General features: G+C 34.7%; 1 protein-coding gene across 7 annotated transcripts in view; it reads left to right on the top strand.

The window, feature by feature from the left end:
• MCF2 (MCF.2 cell line derived transforming sequence) overlaps positions 1-15,864 on the top strand; it is a 130,015-nt gene that overhangs the window by 92,896 nt on the left and 21,255 nt on the right. For 4 of the 7 annotated variants that reach the window (XM_002832187.4, XM_002832188.5, XM_054545145.2 and 1 more), the window contains 9 exons: positions 800-919; positions 2,785-2,976; positions 4,014-4,205; positions 5,435-5,606; positions 10,136-10,173; positions 12,695-12,783; positions 14,708-14,774; positions 15,503-15,618; positions 15,737-15,806. In XM_002832187.4, the coding sequence (XP_002832233.3) occupies positions 800-919; positions 2,785-2,976; positions 4,014-4,205; positions 5,435-5,606; positions 10,136-10,173; positions 12,695-12,783; positions 14,708-14,774; positions 15,503-15,618; positions 15,737-15,806 (1,056 nt within the window). Of the gene's footprint in view, positions 1-799; positions 920-2,784; positions 2,977-4,013; positions 4,206-5,434; positions 5,607-7,209; positions 7,258-10,135; positions 10,174-12,694; positions 12,784-14,707; positions 14,775-15,502; positions 15,619-15,736; positions 15,807-15,864 lie in introns of all 7 variants that reach the window. The other 3 variants (XM_002832189.4, XM_002832190.5, XM_054545144.2) reach the window with 1 other exon arrangement.

Below are 15,864 nucleotides of genomic sequence, written 5' to 3'. Positions count from 1 at the left end.
CTAGGAGCCTTTTGGTAGTCTTTAGTGTTTTCTAGGTATAGAATCATGTTGTCAGCAAAGAAAGATGATTTGACTTCTTTTCTGATTCCTAGTTTTTTGATGGTTTATAATTTATTAGTGTTCTTGACTATTTTGGTGTTTCAAATTGCTGCTGTGTCCTTGTGACATGCTCCAACATTTAAATAAATCACTTTCTTACTTTCTGGCATAAAAATATATTCCAAGTTCATCTTGTACCTATTCTGCCTCAACCCTGGAATCAGTTATTTCCTTGAGGAGCCCTGGTTTCTTTTTCTGGGAAATGGTATTAAAGACGAAGGTCTGGGTGGGAGATATGCTTATTGCTTCCGGAGGGCTTTTGCTTTTAGAATAATTCACCAGAGAGCTGGGGAATGATGAAAAAAACACTTAAATGAAAATTCTCAGGTAAGATTTTGTTTTAGATATTTGCTATATATATATATATATATAATATATATATATATATACACGCACACACACACACAAATGTATATATACCTATACATACCTCACACGTATACATTTATGCAAATACATGTCCTCATATACAAACCTACACATGTACATGGTGATCTTTTATACATCATGAGTACACATTGATATCTATGAGGTTAAATTTTAACAGATTATAGCTATTTCTGTGAATAAAATAACCAAATATTCTTTATATGTGTAATTTCTCCATGTCGATATTTTTGTTTAAAAGCATTTTGTATAAAACTTGATCGTAAGGGGATAATTTTTATGTTTTTAAAACCTCTTTGTTTCCTATTTTTAGCTTGTGACTGAAGTTGAATTTCTATTAAACCAACAAGCAGAACTGGCTGATGTAACAGGGACTATAGCTCAAGTAAAACAAAAAATAAAAAAATTGGAAAACTTAGATGAAAATTCTCAGGTAAGATTGTGTTTTAGATGTTTGCTATATTGTACAGTATAATAGTCATGTTTTGGCGGGAGTGGGTAGTATAAACCCTTATTATTAATCTCTTTATTTTTATTTTTCCATAAGTTACTAGGGTATAGGTGGTATTTGGTTACATGAGTAAGTTCTTTAGTGGTGATTTGTGAGATTTTGGTGCACCCATCACCCGAGCAGTATACACTGTACCCTATTTGTAGTCTTTTATCCCTTGCCTTCCTCCCAACAACATTCTGTATATTAGGCACAATTATATTGGTCTATATTCTGTTTTGTTCAATGCAGGCCAGAGGTGACACTACAGATATATCATGTAGTTAGCTGTAAAAGGAGGTCACTGAGACAATGGCGTGAACTGTTTCAAGCCCACCAATAAGAACAAGGGCATAAATTATTTTGGAGAAGCTAGAAAAATGTGTATCAAGAATGATATATGGTGCTTGGAAATGACGGGAACATACAAGACCATAATTCCTTAAATGCCCACTTTAGGATATATGCAGTTTAACCAAATGGAGACTCACATAGACGTTTCTACTTATTCTTACTATCTGTGACCTTGAGTAAATTGATTTCTAATCCTCAGTGTCTTCATCTGTAAACTGGGGATAAAATGACCTACTTTGCAGAGCAATTGTGAATATTCATTTAGATGTATATAAAGCACCTGGCACAACACTGGGCTATATAGTAACCACTCAAAAGGGGCAGTTTTCATTATCCCTGCTAGTCTTAAAGTTTGGACTAATGGCTTTAATACTTAAAAAACTCTTAGCTTTTATGTGAGAGCAAGGCCATGCTTTTTATGTGAGAGCAAGGCCACACTTTTTAAGATGAATTCTCAGCATACAAACAGATTTATGGGTGAACCATGAGTATGTGAAAACAAATATTGAAGAAGCAACAGTTATGATAGCTAGTTCTGGAATTATGCTTGTAGATCTGTGTGATCATGGGACAATTTACATATCCCTATGGTATAGTAGAAAGAGGAGGCAAACTGGTTTGGAAACTAAGGGAGACTTAATTTTTTTCCATTTAATAATTTTTCGTTTCTAATTGTGGTAAAAACACATAACATGAAATTTGCCATCTTAATCATTTTTAAGTGTTCAGTTCAGTAGTGATAAGTAAATTTGCATTGTTGTGCAACAGCTCCAGAACTTTTTCATCTTATAAAATTGAAACTGTATACCCATTAGACAACAGCTCTCCATTTTAAACCTGGTTTTCCCACTAGATAGAGAGGCCAGTCATTTCCTCATTCTGGGTTTCAGTTTTATTTATTTTATTTTGACAAACATTTCTTGAACCCCTACTATGTTCGAGTCTCTACACTGGGGGGAGTGAGTAGTTGACAGAGTGGAGGCAAGGCCACTAAAGGTCATTTTTTGACATAGAAACCCTGTGACTTCAGGTATGTGAAGTAGTCCAGGTACATGACAACTCTGATGAGATTTCTAAGGCTGAGATGATATGAAATACATTTGGCTGGTGTGTATACCTCATTTAATATAGGTGGTTCTATTCTAAATCCATACATATTAGGAGAAAAAATCTCATCTACATTCTGGGTGTGATGTGAAATTTTCAGTTTCTATAACCAGAAACGCATGAGCTTCTAATGACATCACTGCTGCAGCTAAGTATTATAACTGTGAGTTTTTTTTTTTTTTTTTTTTTTTTTTTTTTTTTTTGCAGCCTTAAGTAGACATCAAATTGTATTTTTGGCAATGTATCCTTCTTGCTCAAACATTTTGCTTCTTAATTATTTTCTTCTTTTTTACTCTATAGGAACAGAGGTCATGTATTCATTATTTTTTTTTCTTTGTTACGATCAGGAGCTATTATCAAAGGCCCAGTTTGTGATATTACATGGACACAAGCTTGCAGCAAATCACCATTATGCACTTGATTTAATCTGCCAGAGGTGCAATGAGCTACGTTACCTTTCTGATATTTTGGTTAATGAGATAAAAGCAAAACGGATACAACTCAGCAGGACCTTCAAAATGCATAAACTCCTACAGCAGGTAGTGTAATGGGAAATGATCCATTTCTGCAAAGGAACACACATTTTTTTCCAGGTCCTGCTAGCCTGAAGCACCTTGCCCTTCTGCTGCATGGAATACTTTTTATCTTCTCAGAGGTTATATGGTCAGGGACTGGTATAGCTTTGGAATTAAATTTGTAAGAAGTCTGAAGGACTGAGTTTGATTATGATTTTTTCATCCATCTACCAATGAACTATTCATGAAAGATCCAATACAGTTCAAATTTTGCCCTTTGTTCTAAATATTGAGATTGTGGAGTAATGGCTTCCTTTGTATTTTGGGTACATCTCTGAAGCCTCCACTGTTGATGGTTTGTACTTGGAACATTTTTAAAAGCCTGGGGGGCATTTTGCTAAAGCCTGAAACTCCCTTCACATTTCATAGCACAGAAATAAAATATTAAACAGTGACTGGAAAATATTCCTCCATGGCTTGTGGGTTTGACCCTTTTCACGATTAGGCAATGAATTGACAGGTCGCCATATGGACCTGGTGTTGGCAGTGGAATATAAAATAGGGGTATCACTTACAGACATTATATCTGAACATAAACATTTTAATCTTTACATCTCATTCTTTGGGAAGGAAACTTTATTCTTCTCCTTAGCCATCATTAAGCATTTGTATTACACTTTATATTTTTCTAAGAATTTCATATTTCAGTTACTGATTTTGGAAAAGTAACATGCAACTAAAGTGTTAGTGTTGAGAAAATGGTCGGACTCCTGCTGCAGAATAAATTAGTTGTTGTGAAATAAATGCAGTGTTTCCCAACCTTGGCTGTGTGTCAGCAATATCTGTGGAGCTCTGTAAAAGTATAAATGCCCAACTTATGGCCCAGAGCTACTGAATCAGAATTTCTGGGGGCAGAACCCAGATATCTTTATTTTCTTTTAACAGCTCTGAAATCATTTCTGACTCACAGAAGCCAGAGGCTGAGAACCACTCACTTATTGGAGAAATATGTTTTCTCTTTATTAATTCATGTTTTTTTTTCTTCTTGATTTTCTTACCAGGCTCGTCAATGCTGTGATGAAGGGGAATGTCTTCTAGCTAATCAGGAAATAGATAAGTTTCAGTCTAAAGAAGATGCTCAGAAAGCCCTCCAAGACATTGAAAATTTTCTTGAAATGGCTCTACCCTTTATAAATTATGAACCTGAAACACTGCAGTATGAATTTGATGTAATATTATCTCCTGAGCTTAAGGTAGAGACTTTTTTATTTTCGAATAAATATTTAAAGAAAATTATAATTGCAGTACTGTGGATAGGAGGAGTTTTACTACCTCACAGCTGACGTTAGGTCAAATTGCACTTACATTGTCCTCTTAGAGGTGATAGTAGTGCCACTGTCAAGCATCAAATAATTCAAAGGCATATGTTTGCTATATAATGAAGAATAATTTCCTTTTTGAGCTCCAAATCCATTATTTTAAAACTCTTTTATGTGCTAGGTGTTCTCACACATATTTTGTTGTGTATCACTGGAGAAACGCCCAAAGCTCTTCTGTAATAGAATGTTGGGTCCATGTCAAGAGCACTTTACCCCAAACATCTTTCCTTTGTGCTGCAGTGACCATCAGCAGATGCTCTGTGGATGATGTTGCTTTCCTACTCAGTTTGAGAATGAAAGCATAAAGATAGGATTTGGGTCTTCTTGGAGAAGGAGGAGCAGGCAGAAGTTGGTGTTAACAGGGTGGAGAGCTATAGGTTAGTTCAGTACTGCCCCCTTGGAAATGACATGAAGGATTTTCCACATTGTAGATAAGAGCATTTGTGATGCTATTTGCTGCTAAAATGTGTAGTTGACTCTAAGATTGGAGCAGTATCTAGATCCATGCTTAGCGGAATATCCTAGGGGATGCCCCAGGAAGTCGGAAATGTAGTCATGGCAATAGCCAAGTGATTCTCTGGAAACAACCAAGCTTAGCTCTAGCTGCCTCAAAGCATCTAGGAGAGGTACAAAGGTGCATTATCTATTGGTGGCTCTGAGGAGCCTGCTGCAACATAGAAGACTATAACAAGAGTGTCCTACAGGGTAAAATGTAACAAAATATTATACCGATGTTATTCATTTGATTGTTTTTATAACTTGGTGGCTTTCTTATGCTAAACAGGAAAGAGCAATATGCCTTCTTTCCCAGACATTATCCGATTCAGCCAATGAACAAATGAAGGGCAAATCACTCTATGCAGTGACCAATTTCATGACTGCTTCTTGGTAATTTTTTCCCTCAGGTTGTTTTGGTTGAGATTTTGGTTTTATATCCATGTGAACATAATACATTAATCTGTCTTGTTATTTTTCTAAATGTCTTGTAGTTATATTTTAAACTCTAAATTATTTTTTTGACCATCTGAGTCTGAGAAATGTAATGGGGTTTGTAATGACCTCATTTCAGAAAATATTTCCTATAATTCTTATACAACTTGCAGGTTCAAATGAAGACTATACAACTCAAGCTTGAAAACATTCGAAGTATATTTGAGAACCAGCAGGCTGGTTTCAGGAACCTGGCAGATAAGCATGTGAGGCCAATCCAATTTGTGGTACCCACACCTGAAAATTTGGTCACATCTGGAGCACCATTTTTTTCATCTAAACAAGGTAAAATGTCTTACTTTCTCTGTCTCTTTTTTTCTTGTTATTGTTTATATTGTTACTCTTGATGTAAATACTGAGTTTATTCTTCAATGCTGATAGATGAAAATTTCACTTTAGCATCTTTGGTCATATTTATATTGTGCAAGGCAAGAGTCAGATTGAGGTTATTGTACAGTACTAAAACATAGTAGTAATATAGTACAGTACAAGGAATTGTGAACATCTCAGTACTGAGTACTCCAGCCTTGAAAATGAGTATGAAAATTTTACCAGCATCAAACTTGCATTTTTTTTCAGCAGGTGAAGGAAAGTATATGAAGCTAGTATACACGTGTGCATGCACACACACACACACACACACACACATATTTACTGCTACTCTAGATAAGCAATGATTTGGTTCCTTTTTATTTGTATAAATTTGGGAGTACAAGTACATACAGTTTTGTTACATGAATATATTGCATAGTGGTGAAATATGACTTGGTTCTTATAAGCTTCTAGTAAGTGAATGGCTTAGATAATAAAATGGATTGCCTTTTCTAAATAAATGCTGTTAAATAGAATAATTCTGTTGGTAATTTACTATTACAGGGTTCATTTTCTAGTTTTAATCTCCTAGTTTTATCCATGTAAGATCTATTTCCTTTCTAAGTTCTATGGAAATAATAATTATCCTTATAATGTGTTGAACTACTCTGGATATGGGTGGCTCAGGGGTTCCCTTGAGCTGCCTTTGGGGCATCTTAGAGGAGAGTAATTTGGTCTTTAGGGCCCTAAGTAAGTAGAATGGGTGAAGATGGGAGTAAATTTGGTCTGTCTGATCTAAATAGAATCAGAAGCTTCATTAGTGTAGGAGAACTGCTTTGGAATTCAGAGAAGGCTTGAGCCAAGGAAAATGAGCATAAAAATAATAGCTTATATCTAGCATGGATCAGAATTTCAAAAGGTGATGAAAGCAGGTAACTAGGCTAAGATTATGAAAGTTACATGTTTAATACTTATGAAATATATAAATATATTTACAAATAAAACTATAAGCAATGTCTTAAATACAATATCAAAGATATAGCAAAGATACAAGGAATATTAAAACTACTGGAAAAAGAGTAAAGATAACAAAATAAAAAACAATAAGGGGATAAAACCCGATAGCTATGAGAATAAAACTGAAATAGGTTGATATTCTTGAGCAGAAGACAGATCTCAGTTAGATTTCTGGCTCCATGTGCTGGCTGTGTGTCCTTGAATGGTTCACTTAGCCTCTTTAGCCTCAATTTCCTTACCTGGACAATAAGGACGATAATACCTACTGACTCCAACAGGTTATTGTAAAGATAGGATGAAAAAAATTGAAGACTATAAAAAAATACTTGATAAACTGGACTAGTCCTTTCCTCTGGTTAAAGCTGCTTGCTTAATTGTCCTCTAAAATCTCAACTCCTCCTAGAGGTTCTTAAAGTGGTACACCTTGGGTTGAGGAACGGAGTTTTGAGGAGACTGTTACAGATCCATGCAAGTCATTAGTCACTCATTAGCATATTTTATTTTGTATTGTTTCATTTCTGATATTCTTATTTAATGGCGTTACAATTTCCTTCTGCAGTGGGAGTTGGATACTCTTTCTTTCAAGCATGTAAACTTTTTTCACAAGGTACCCATCTTTATTATATTACTTTTGCCAATACATTTTTCTGAGTTTGTGTACATGTGAAAAACCAGTTTGGCATCTAAAAACAGGAGCAGTTCATTCTTGCATTCTACCTGCAAGCAACTTTTTCCTGTTTTTCATAATAACCATCCATTATTCTCTTTGTATTATGCTTACGTTGGAAAATGACTATATAAAATGTAGATTATGCTTCTAAACTCAATGTCTTTCATAAAGTGACTCCCCAAAAAGAATAAAGAAAAACAATTGGCGATGCTAAAATGAATCAGGCTTTCTTTTGTTTAAGATACTTCATGATCCAACTTTTTGTTAGGCGTAGCTTGGATTTGCTTCAGTTCGAGACTGCCTAATGTATTTATGAGGCTGAAGGCAGCTTAATAAATAAGTGACATGGATGGATAAATGTTTTTATCTATTATACATCATGCTTTGTAAATTAAATCAAAACATTATTTATGCTACAAACCTTGTTCATTTTACCTAATTGCTCTGTGAGTAATAGGGATTATAACAATCCATTCCAAACAATTTCTTAAGACTTTTAATTGCTAAGCCCAATATATAAAATTTGGTCAACTCAAAACGTAAGTATTAATTTCTCATAAAAATGAGTCAAACTGTTTTTTTGTTCTTTGCTTTTATTTTAGTTTTTTTTTTCTTTTTGCATCAAATATAATTCTGCACCTAGCACAGGGCCTGGCACTTAGCAAGATGTAATAAATATTTGTAGAATTAACATTGAATATAGAGTGTAGTTATTGAGAATGGGAGATATTGACAGCAAGGAATAAAATGTAAAATGTGACTTGAGCTCCTAAATCTGGATCTTTAGCCTAGACCTTTCTTCTAAGCTTTGGACCTCTGTTTATAATTTGCCTTTTTGAATTTCCCATAGGCAACTCAGACTCAACATACCTCAGATTAACTCATCTCTCCTGCAATCTTTCTACTCTTCATCTTGGTGAATGGCACTATGATTTCCCCAGTTGACCAAGCCTGGGACCTTGATTCCCCCTCACTTATGCCCTACCTCTAATTGGTCAAAAATTCTATATCCTGTGGATTTGTGCCTACTAAGTATCTCTCTCGAATCCATTCACTTTTTTTTTTCATCCCCACTGCTATCCTTACTGCCACTTTCCTAATCCGAGCTAACACCATCCTGGCCTTGGCAACTGTGACAGTCTTTCTGTCTCTTCCACTTACCCTGCCCACTTTTTCTTCCCTTTCTTAGGTGTCTTACTTTGTGGACATTACACACGCTGTTCTCTCTCTAGAACACTATTTCCTTTCCTCTCCCTTTCCCACATGTTAGCTTCTACTCCTCCATCAGATTTCCTATTTCTAGGCCACTTCCTTCAGGTAAGCTTTTCCTCCCCAGATCTCCTCCTTCCCTGCACCCCTATTTACTTAGGTGTTCATGCTGTGTGATAACAAGTACCCCCAAATTTCTTCTTGGCTTTAGTGGAATTGCCTGTTTTCTGTCTCTCTTGCTAAACTAAGCTCTGTAAGGGCAGAAACTGTGTGCAGTTCATCTTTGTATCCCCAAACACAGAGCTTAGCATATGGTGTAGGTGCTCAATCATTTTGCATGTATTTATATTGTTAAAAATGAATACATCTACCTTGCTTTGAAGAATAAGATGTGTTTCTCATAAGTTGTGCATATATTTATTTTGTATCTCTTAATGTATTTGCAAATAATTAATTGGCAAAACTAATAATTGCCTCTTAAGTTACCTTTAGAAATGAGTTTGGATCTCTGTAGAACAGGTTTCTTTGAAGTGGAGCATATTAGTATTCATTGAGAAATTAATTTTGTATAATTCCCACTAAGTTTAATATATATTTACATATATGATGATATAAACTTGAAGTTTAGATAGAAGATATATTTTAATAAGTGAAAGTGAAGTATGGAGTCTAGAGAACATAGCAGCCCTTCATTTTCCTGAGTGTGCCTGTCACTGGCTCCTGCTGAGAAGGGAAGGACAAAAGGTTTGTTCCTTTCGTGGAGAGAGGAGTCTTATGCAGCCTGTGTGAGTAATGGCCTTTTCAGCAGCCCTGAGAATTAGGATCTAAACAATCTAGTCTTTGGTTGGACCATGCCTTTGGCTTTGTAGGAACATCTGGATTCTTTGCTTAGTAATACAGTGGCTCACCCTTTTTAAACTAAACATTTAAAAAATAAAGATGAAAGCTTTGAATTTTGATGACACGTTTAACATTTTATGATGCTTTGGAAATGTTTATATGGTGGTTAGAAACATTCTGAGAGTAGATTATATGAATTTGAATACCACCTCTCCTTCTTGGACAAGATATTAACCTTAGTTCCTTATCTAGAAGATAGGGATAGAAGTTGTTACCTACCTCTTAGGATGATTTTGAGTATTAAAAAAGAGATATATGCATAGCTCTTAGAACAGTGCTCAATATGTAGAAAGTGCCAAATAAGTGTAGACACTCTAATTAGTAGATTAAACTTAGATTTTTTTCAAAATTCTTTTTGATTGAGTTAATCAATGAGCTACAATTTGATTAAATGTTTTTGTGTCAGAATGAATACTAAATCTGCAAATAATTATGAGCACTAACACCTACCTCAATGCTTGGCAAGTAAGTGAATGTTTGATGAATGAGAGAATGGGTGAATACATAGCAAAATCATGCTCAATAAGAAGCTGAAATCATGTGAGTAAGTCCAACCAAACATTATCTTCTGTAGTGTGATTTTAAAATACTAATATAAACATATTGGAATATTAACTCAAGTTATTTAATAAATATATATGTATTTCTATTAAAAGTGCTGACTTTAATTCTGGTTTGAAATTCTTCTTTCACATTTCTCTACCAGGGAAGAAGACTTGGAGACAAAATCAGAGCAACTTAAAAGTAAATATCATTAATTAATTCAAAATTGACTTTATTGCTTTAGTTGCAGAGTTGGTATGAGCCTTAAACCATATTTTTCATTCACTGGACAAATATTGTGTCTTTGAAAGACTATTTAAAAGAAAAAAAGCTGCTGCTGCATTGTGTTTCACTGCATTACTGGCATATCCCCAGATATGCCGGTTTCTCAGTATGAGCTGTTTCTCAAGTCCTGGCTCAAGGTTAGAATCATTTCTGTAGAACATCTTGTATATGTTCCAGCTTCTTTTTATCACCACCCACCATCACTTCAATAATCGTGAATAAGCGTTGCACCTTTGTGCAGAATAAACTTTCTTTCATGAGCATTCCAGTTCTACAAGTATGAAGCACACAGGACAGGTTCTAATGGACCATGCAGAGGCTAACTCTTAGCTCTAAAAAGATATCCATTCTTTTTTGTTGTTGTTTTTAAATTTTTTTAGAGACAGGGTCTCACTATGTTGCCAAGGCTGGAGTGCAGTGGCCATTCACAGGGGTGACCATAGCTCACTGCTTCCTCTAATTCCTGGGCTCATGCCACCCTTCCACTTCAGCCTCCTGAGTAGCTGGGACTGCAGGTGTGCATCACTGTGCCCAATCTACTTACTTATTGTTAGATACAAGATTCTGTTCTTCTCAGTTTTCCATGATAATCTGATATCTGTAAAGAAGTAGACTCATCATAGCTACAACATCCCACATTTTCTTTCCTCTCTTTTTTTTTTTTTTTTTTGAGACAGGGTCTCGCTCTGTTGCCTAGGCTGGACTACAGTGGTGCGATCATAGCTCACTGCAGCCTCAAACTCCTGGGCTCAAGAAATCCTACCACCCCAGGCTCCTGAGTATCTTAGACTACAGGCATGGGCCATTATGCCAGGCTAATATTTTTAACACTTTTTTTGATAGACAGGGTCTTGCTATGTTGCCAAGGCTGATCTTAAACTCCTGGCCTCAGGTGATCCTCCTGCCTTGGTCTCCCAAAGTGTTGGGATTACAGGCATGAGCCACTGCTCCCAGTCCCCAAGACCCCACATTTTCTTCGTGTGTTTTTTGTGGTAAATAAAGATGAGAACATATTTTTAAGGGGCAATATAGCATAGTGGTACAAATTGTGAAACTAGACTTCCTGGCTTATAATCCCAGTTCCATCACTTACTGGCCATATAAACTTGGGTAAGTTCTCTGGAACTCAGTTTCCATATATAAAATGAGCATAAAAATAGAATACTGTCATCATGGAGTTAAAGATAAAATAATCTAATATTTGTGAAGCACTTTGAACATGTGTGGCATATGATAATGCTCTAAGTTTTAATATAATTAATAGCGCCTAGTGAATGGTCTATACTGATATACGAGGCCTGGTTATTATTTTGTACAGCCACAACCTCTGGTTTCAAGAAAGAAACAGGGTGAATGCCAAATTCTGTAGTATTACATGTTGTAAAATCTCTCTGAGCCTCAGTTTTCCCATATTTAAAATGAGGAAAAGAATGCCATTGCTTGCTAAATGCTGTTTGGATTAAATATAATATGTGTTAAGCACCTAGGACTGTGGATGCCTAATATATAGAAAGTTGTAATACATGTTTGTTTCTTTCATTTGTAATAAGTAGGTCACATTTTGGGGAAATATTTAGCTGATAGATACTGTACTTCATTTTGGGTTCTAGTTGTCACAAAGAAATGTTACATGTACTTGGAGGTCAGGCTTTTGGCAAGCTCAGCTGTCCAATACAGCTGAGATTGGATACCAGGAATACACTTCAAATGCTTCTTAAAAGAAATAATCATCACAAATCTTTTGCAGTTGACTCGGTAGGCCAGTCCAAGTCCTTTAGAGTCTGTAAAATAAGGCAATTTTATTAGAATTAGGGAGGCAACTTATAGCGACTAACATGTGGCAGGGAGTAGAGACAGAGATGTACAGGTTACAGTTATTTCAAGAAAGAATAGAGTTCTGCAGGTATCCCTGCAGCACATCATTAGATTTTATCATATTCAAGCTTATGATGATGCCATCGAATCATTAAGAAAAGGATCTTCTAGCTTGCCCCAGATCTTAGAAAAAAAAAGGAAAAGGATCAGTTATGTCGTGTGTCTTTGATTAAATAATTCAAGGATGCATGTAATATTTTCTAGAAAGGTTTCCATCAAAAATCACTATGGTTAAAAAGATGTTTGGTTCTTCAATGAATACCCTTTAGTTATCTAGAAAATTAACTTTTTATGAATCAACCTTATTTTCCAAGAATGCCAAATAAATAAAGAGTTAATACATAAAATAAGTTCTAATTAGTATCTTAAATCTGTTTTCTTAGGCAACTTAAATCACTTTTTACTAGTACGTATCAAAGTTATTTTGAAAAAAATCATAGTTTTATTTTTCAATTTATCTTCAGAGTTAGGACCTAGAATAAACTTAATTTGAGCTGGATCGCCCTGAAGAAGAATTATACCTACAGAGGTGCTAATTTAACTTTTATTTTCTGTATTTCAGATTGAAGTGGTGCATGATTGTCAGGAGAAGAGAAGTTCTGGTCAATCCTCCAGTTTGGACAATGGCAATAGCTTGGATGTTTTAAAGAAGTATCCTTTATTTATTAATATAAACTCACATACACATCTAACTGTGGGAGTCTGGTTCAGTGTTCAAGGCCAATGTGATTAGAAATTTGAATTCACAGAATGGGGTTTTACTGGGTGTGATTAAAAGAGCACTAGTTTAGGTGTCAGAAGTCCAGGATTTAGGCCTGGCCAACCTATGGCCTGTTTATGTGATTCGAAGAAAATTAACTAAACTTTTTCAGAATGTTGGTATCTTCTTTTTTTTCCCCCAGACTGAAATAAAATGGAGGTTTTTATCATTCTTAAAAAAAGCTTTATTATTATTTTTCATTGACACATAGTCATTGTACATATTTATGGAATACAGTGTGAGATTTTGATACATGTGTACAATGTATAATGATCAAATCATGGTAATTAGCTTATCTATTAATTATTCAGCTTTGTTGACATATAATTGACAAAATTATGTATATTTAAAGTGTACAATGTGATGCTTTGATATGTGTATATATTGTGAAATGATTACCATATCAAGTTAGTTAACACATCTATCACCTCACATAGTTACCATTTTTTTTGTGGTGAGAACAGTTAAGATCTATTCTCAGCAAATTTCGGTATACAAAATGAATAGAGTGGTACATCAAAAATTACAAAGGATTATACAGATTGATACGATGTTATTTTATAGATGTTAATTGTTTTGTTCACTGTTATAATGGTATATTAATATTCTAGACATAAGAATATTCATCTTTTTAATTTTATATTACAGTTGTAATTAGCAAGCATTTTGCAGCAAGTTGTATGTATACATATGCATGTATGAGATACATATATATATACACACACATATATATACTGTAAGACTCTCAAATGTTAAATGCTTTAATATGCAAAAAGAAAAGGAAAAAAAGGCCAAATGTATAAGTTAAATCAAATGGGTTACTTATACTGGGGACTAGGGAAATGAGTTTTAAATATGATGTCAATTGGAAATCACATTGAAAGGAAAATATACTTTATTTTCCAGAGACAGTAAACAAAATTATTACAGAAACAGGTGGGGTGTGGTTATTCATGCTTGCAATCCCAGCATGTTGGGAGGCCCAAGTGGGCGGATCACTTGAGGTCAGGAGTTCGAGACCAGCCTGACAAACATGGTGAAACCCGTCTCTACCAAAAAATACAAAAATTAGCCAGGTGTAGTGGTGAGCGCCTATAATCCCAGCTACTAGGGAGGCTAAGGAAGGAGAATCTCTTGAACCCGGGAGGTGGAGGTTGCAGTGAGCCAAGATTACCCCACTGCACTCAAGCCTGGGTGACAGAGTGAGATTCCGTCTCAAAAAATATATATATATACATTACGGAAATATAAATATGACCTACACTTGGGGAGACCAGGGTAAAAAAATCTACTGCCTTCTTTAGAAAATTTCAGAACATTACTGGGAAAAGGGAAAAATAGTGCCTAAAATGCTAATACTTATTTTTTAGGGAAAAAAAGCGTATTAAAGTTCATAAACTGTGCTACCCCAAAACAATAAAAACCTCAGACATTTAGGAATAGTTATTGTGAGTCTTTAGTAAATTTATTCCTAATCTCAGTGAGTTAGAAATAAAGTTCTTTAAAGCTAATAGTAACCCTTGAGCATATATATATATGTATGTATATGTATATATGAAAGAAAGCAGTATATATATATATGTTATATATAAAATGAATATAAATATAATGAATAAAAAACCACCCATAAGACTATATATATAGTTTTTATTCTAGGAACCATAAAAGTAGTTTCATATTTTGATGCTAAAACAAAAACCATTGATAATTCCTATGCATTAGCTATTTTTACCTTCTCATGATGATAATACTTGAAACATTGCAATATAGATCTCAGTAATAAAATAACTGATAAATATGGTCTTTTCATTTTAGCCACGTACTAAATGAACTGATACAGACCGAGAGAGTTTATGTTCGAGAACTGTATACTGTTTTGTTGGTAAGCGACTCAAATTGTATTTGCCCTATCTTTTCCCAAATGATCCCTTGCTACATTCATTAGAAAGTGTTTAGGGGCAATCTTCTACTTCCGTCTTCTTCCTTGGTTGTCATATGGCAGCAGTGGGCATTTCTTTTATTGTTTGATGCAGCATGTTGGTTAAACGTGCACATTCAGGCTCTCCCTCAGTAATGGGAATGATTGATTCAGAATTTATTACAGAAGAGAAAATGTACTCTTAGGGATACAGCCAATTGTTGCAATTATTCCCAGGGTGCTATTTAGAGATTGTGATGTAAAAAACTGAGAATGGGATAAAATATTCTTTTGACAAAAATGTCATGATATTAATTTGGTCTGAAAAAACCTAAACACGTATTGCCAATTTAAGGAGAAGCTGATGACCTGTAATCTATGTTTTTATCTTGGTTTCTATCTTGTTTCCTACACTACAAGCTACTCTGAAGGCCAAAGAGCTATTACTTTATTCTGCCTATTTGACTGGAAAACTTGACTTCCTTTCCTTGTCCTGCCTTCTAAAAAAAAAAAAAAAAAGGTCATGGATAACTTTGGGAAGTAGGAGATTTGAATTGAATTAAAATTGAAATAAAATTCAAAAAACTTCACCATCAAATCCCTTAATATTCTGCTGTACCTACACCATTAGTAGCCCAACCAAATGTGCATGTAATTATTTTAAAATGCATGAATGTATTTATTTTGGGTAGGGTTATAGAGCGGAGATGGATAATCCAGAGATGTTTGATCTTATGCCACCTCTCCTGAGAAATAAAAAGGACATTCTCTTTGGAAACATGGCAGAAATATATGAATTCCATAACAAGTATGTAATTGCTGAATTGAATATTTATTTTTTATAAAACTATTTAAAGTGCTCTCTTTACGAATTTATTATATTTCACATAAAATCATGTAATTTTTTTTCTCTGAAATTTTCACAGCATTTTCTTGAGCAGCCTGGAAAATTGTGCTCATGCTCCAGAAAGAGTGGGACCTTGTTTCCTGGAAAGGGTTAGTTAAATTATTTTTTAAAATATATAAATATGCACCACCAAAATAGCAACTCACT

This window comes from Pongo abelii, chromosome X, assembly GCF_028885655.2.
Source record: "Pongo abelii isolate AG06213 chromosome X, NHGRI_mPonAbe1-v2.0_pri, whole genome shotgun sequence".
In the NCBI taxonomy this organism is placed as follows: Eukaryota; Metazoa; Chordata; class Mammalia; order Primates; family Hominidae; genus Pongo; species Pongo abelii.
Note: the sequence above shows the minus strand (reverse complement) of the source record. Positions and strands in the feature narration are given on the sequence as shown.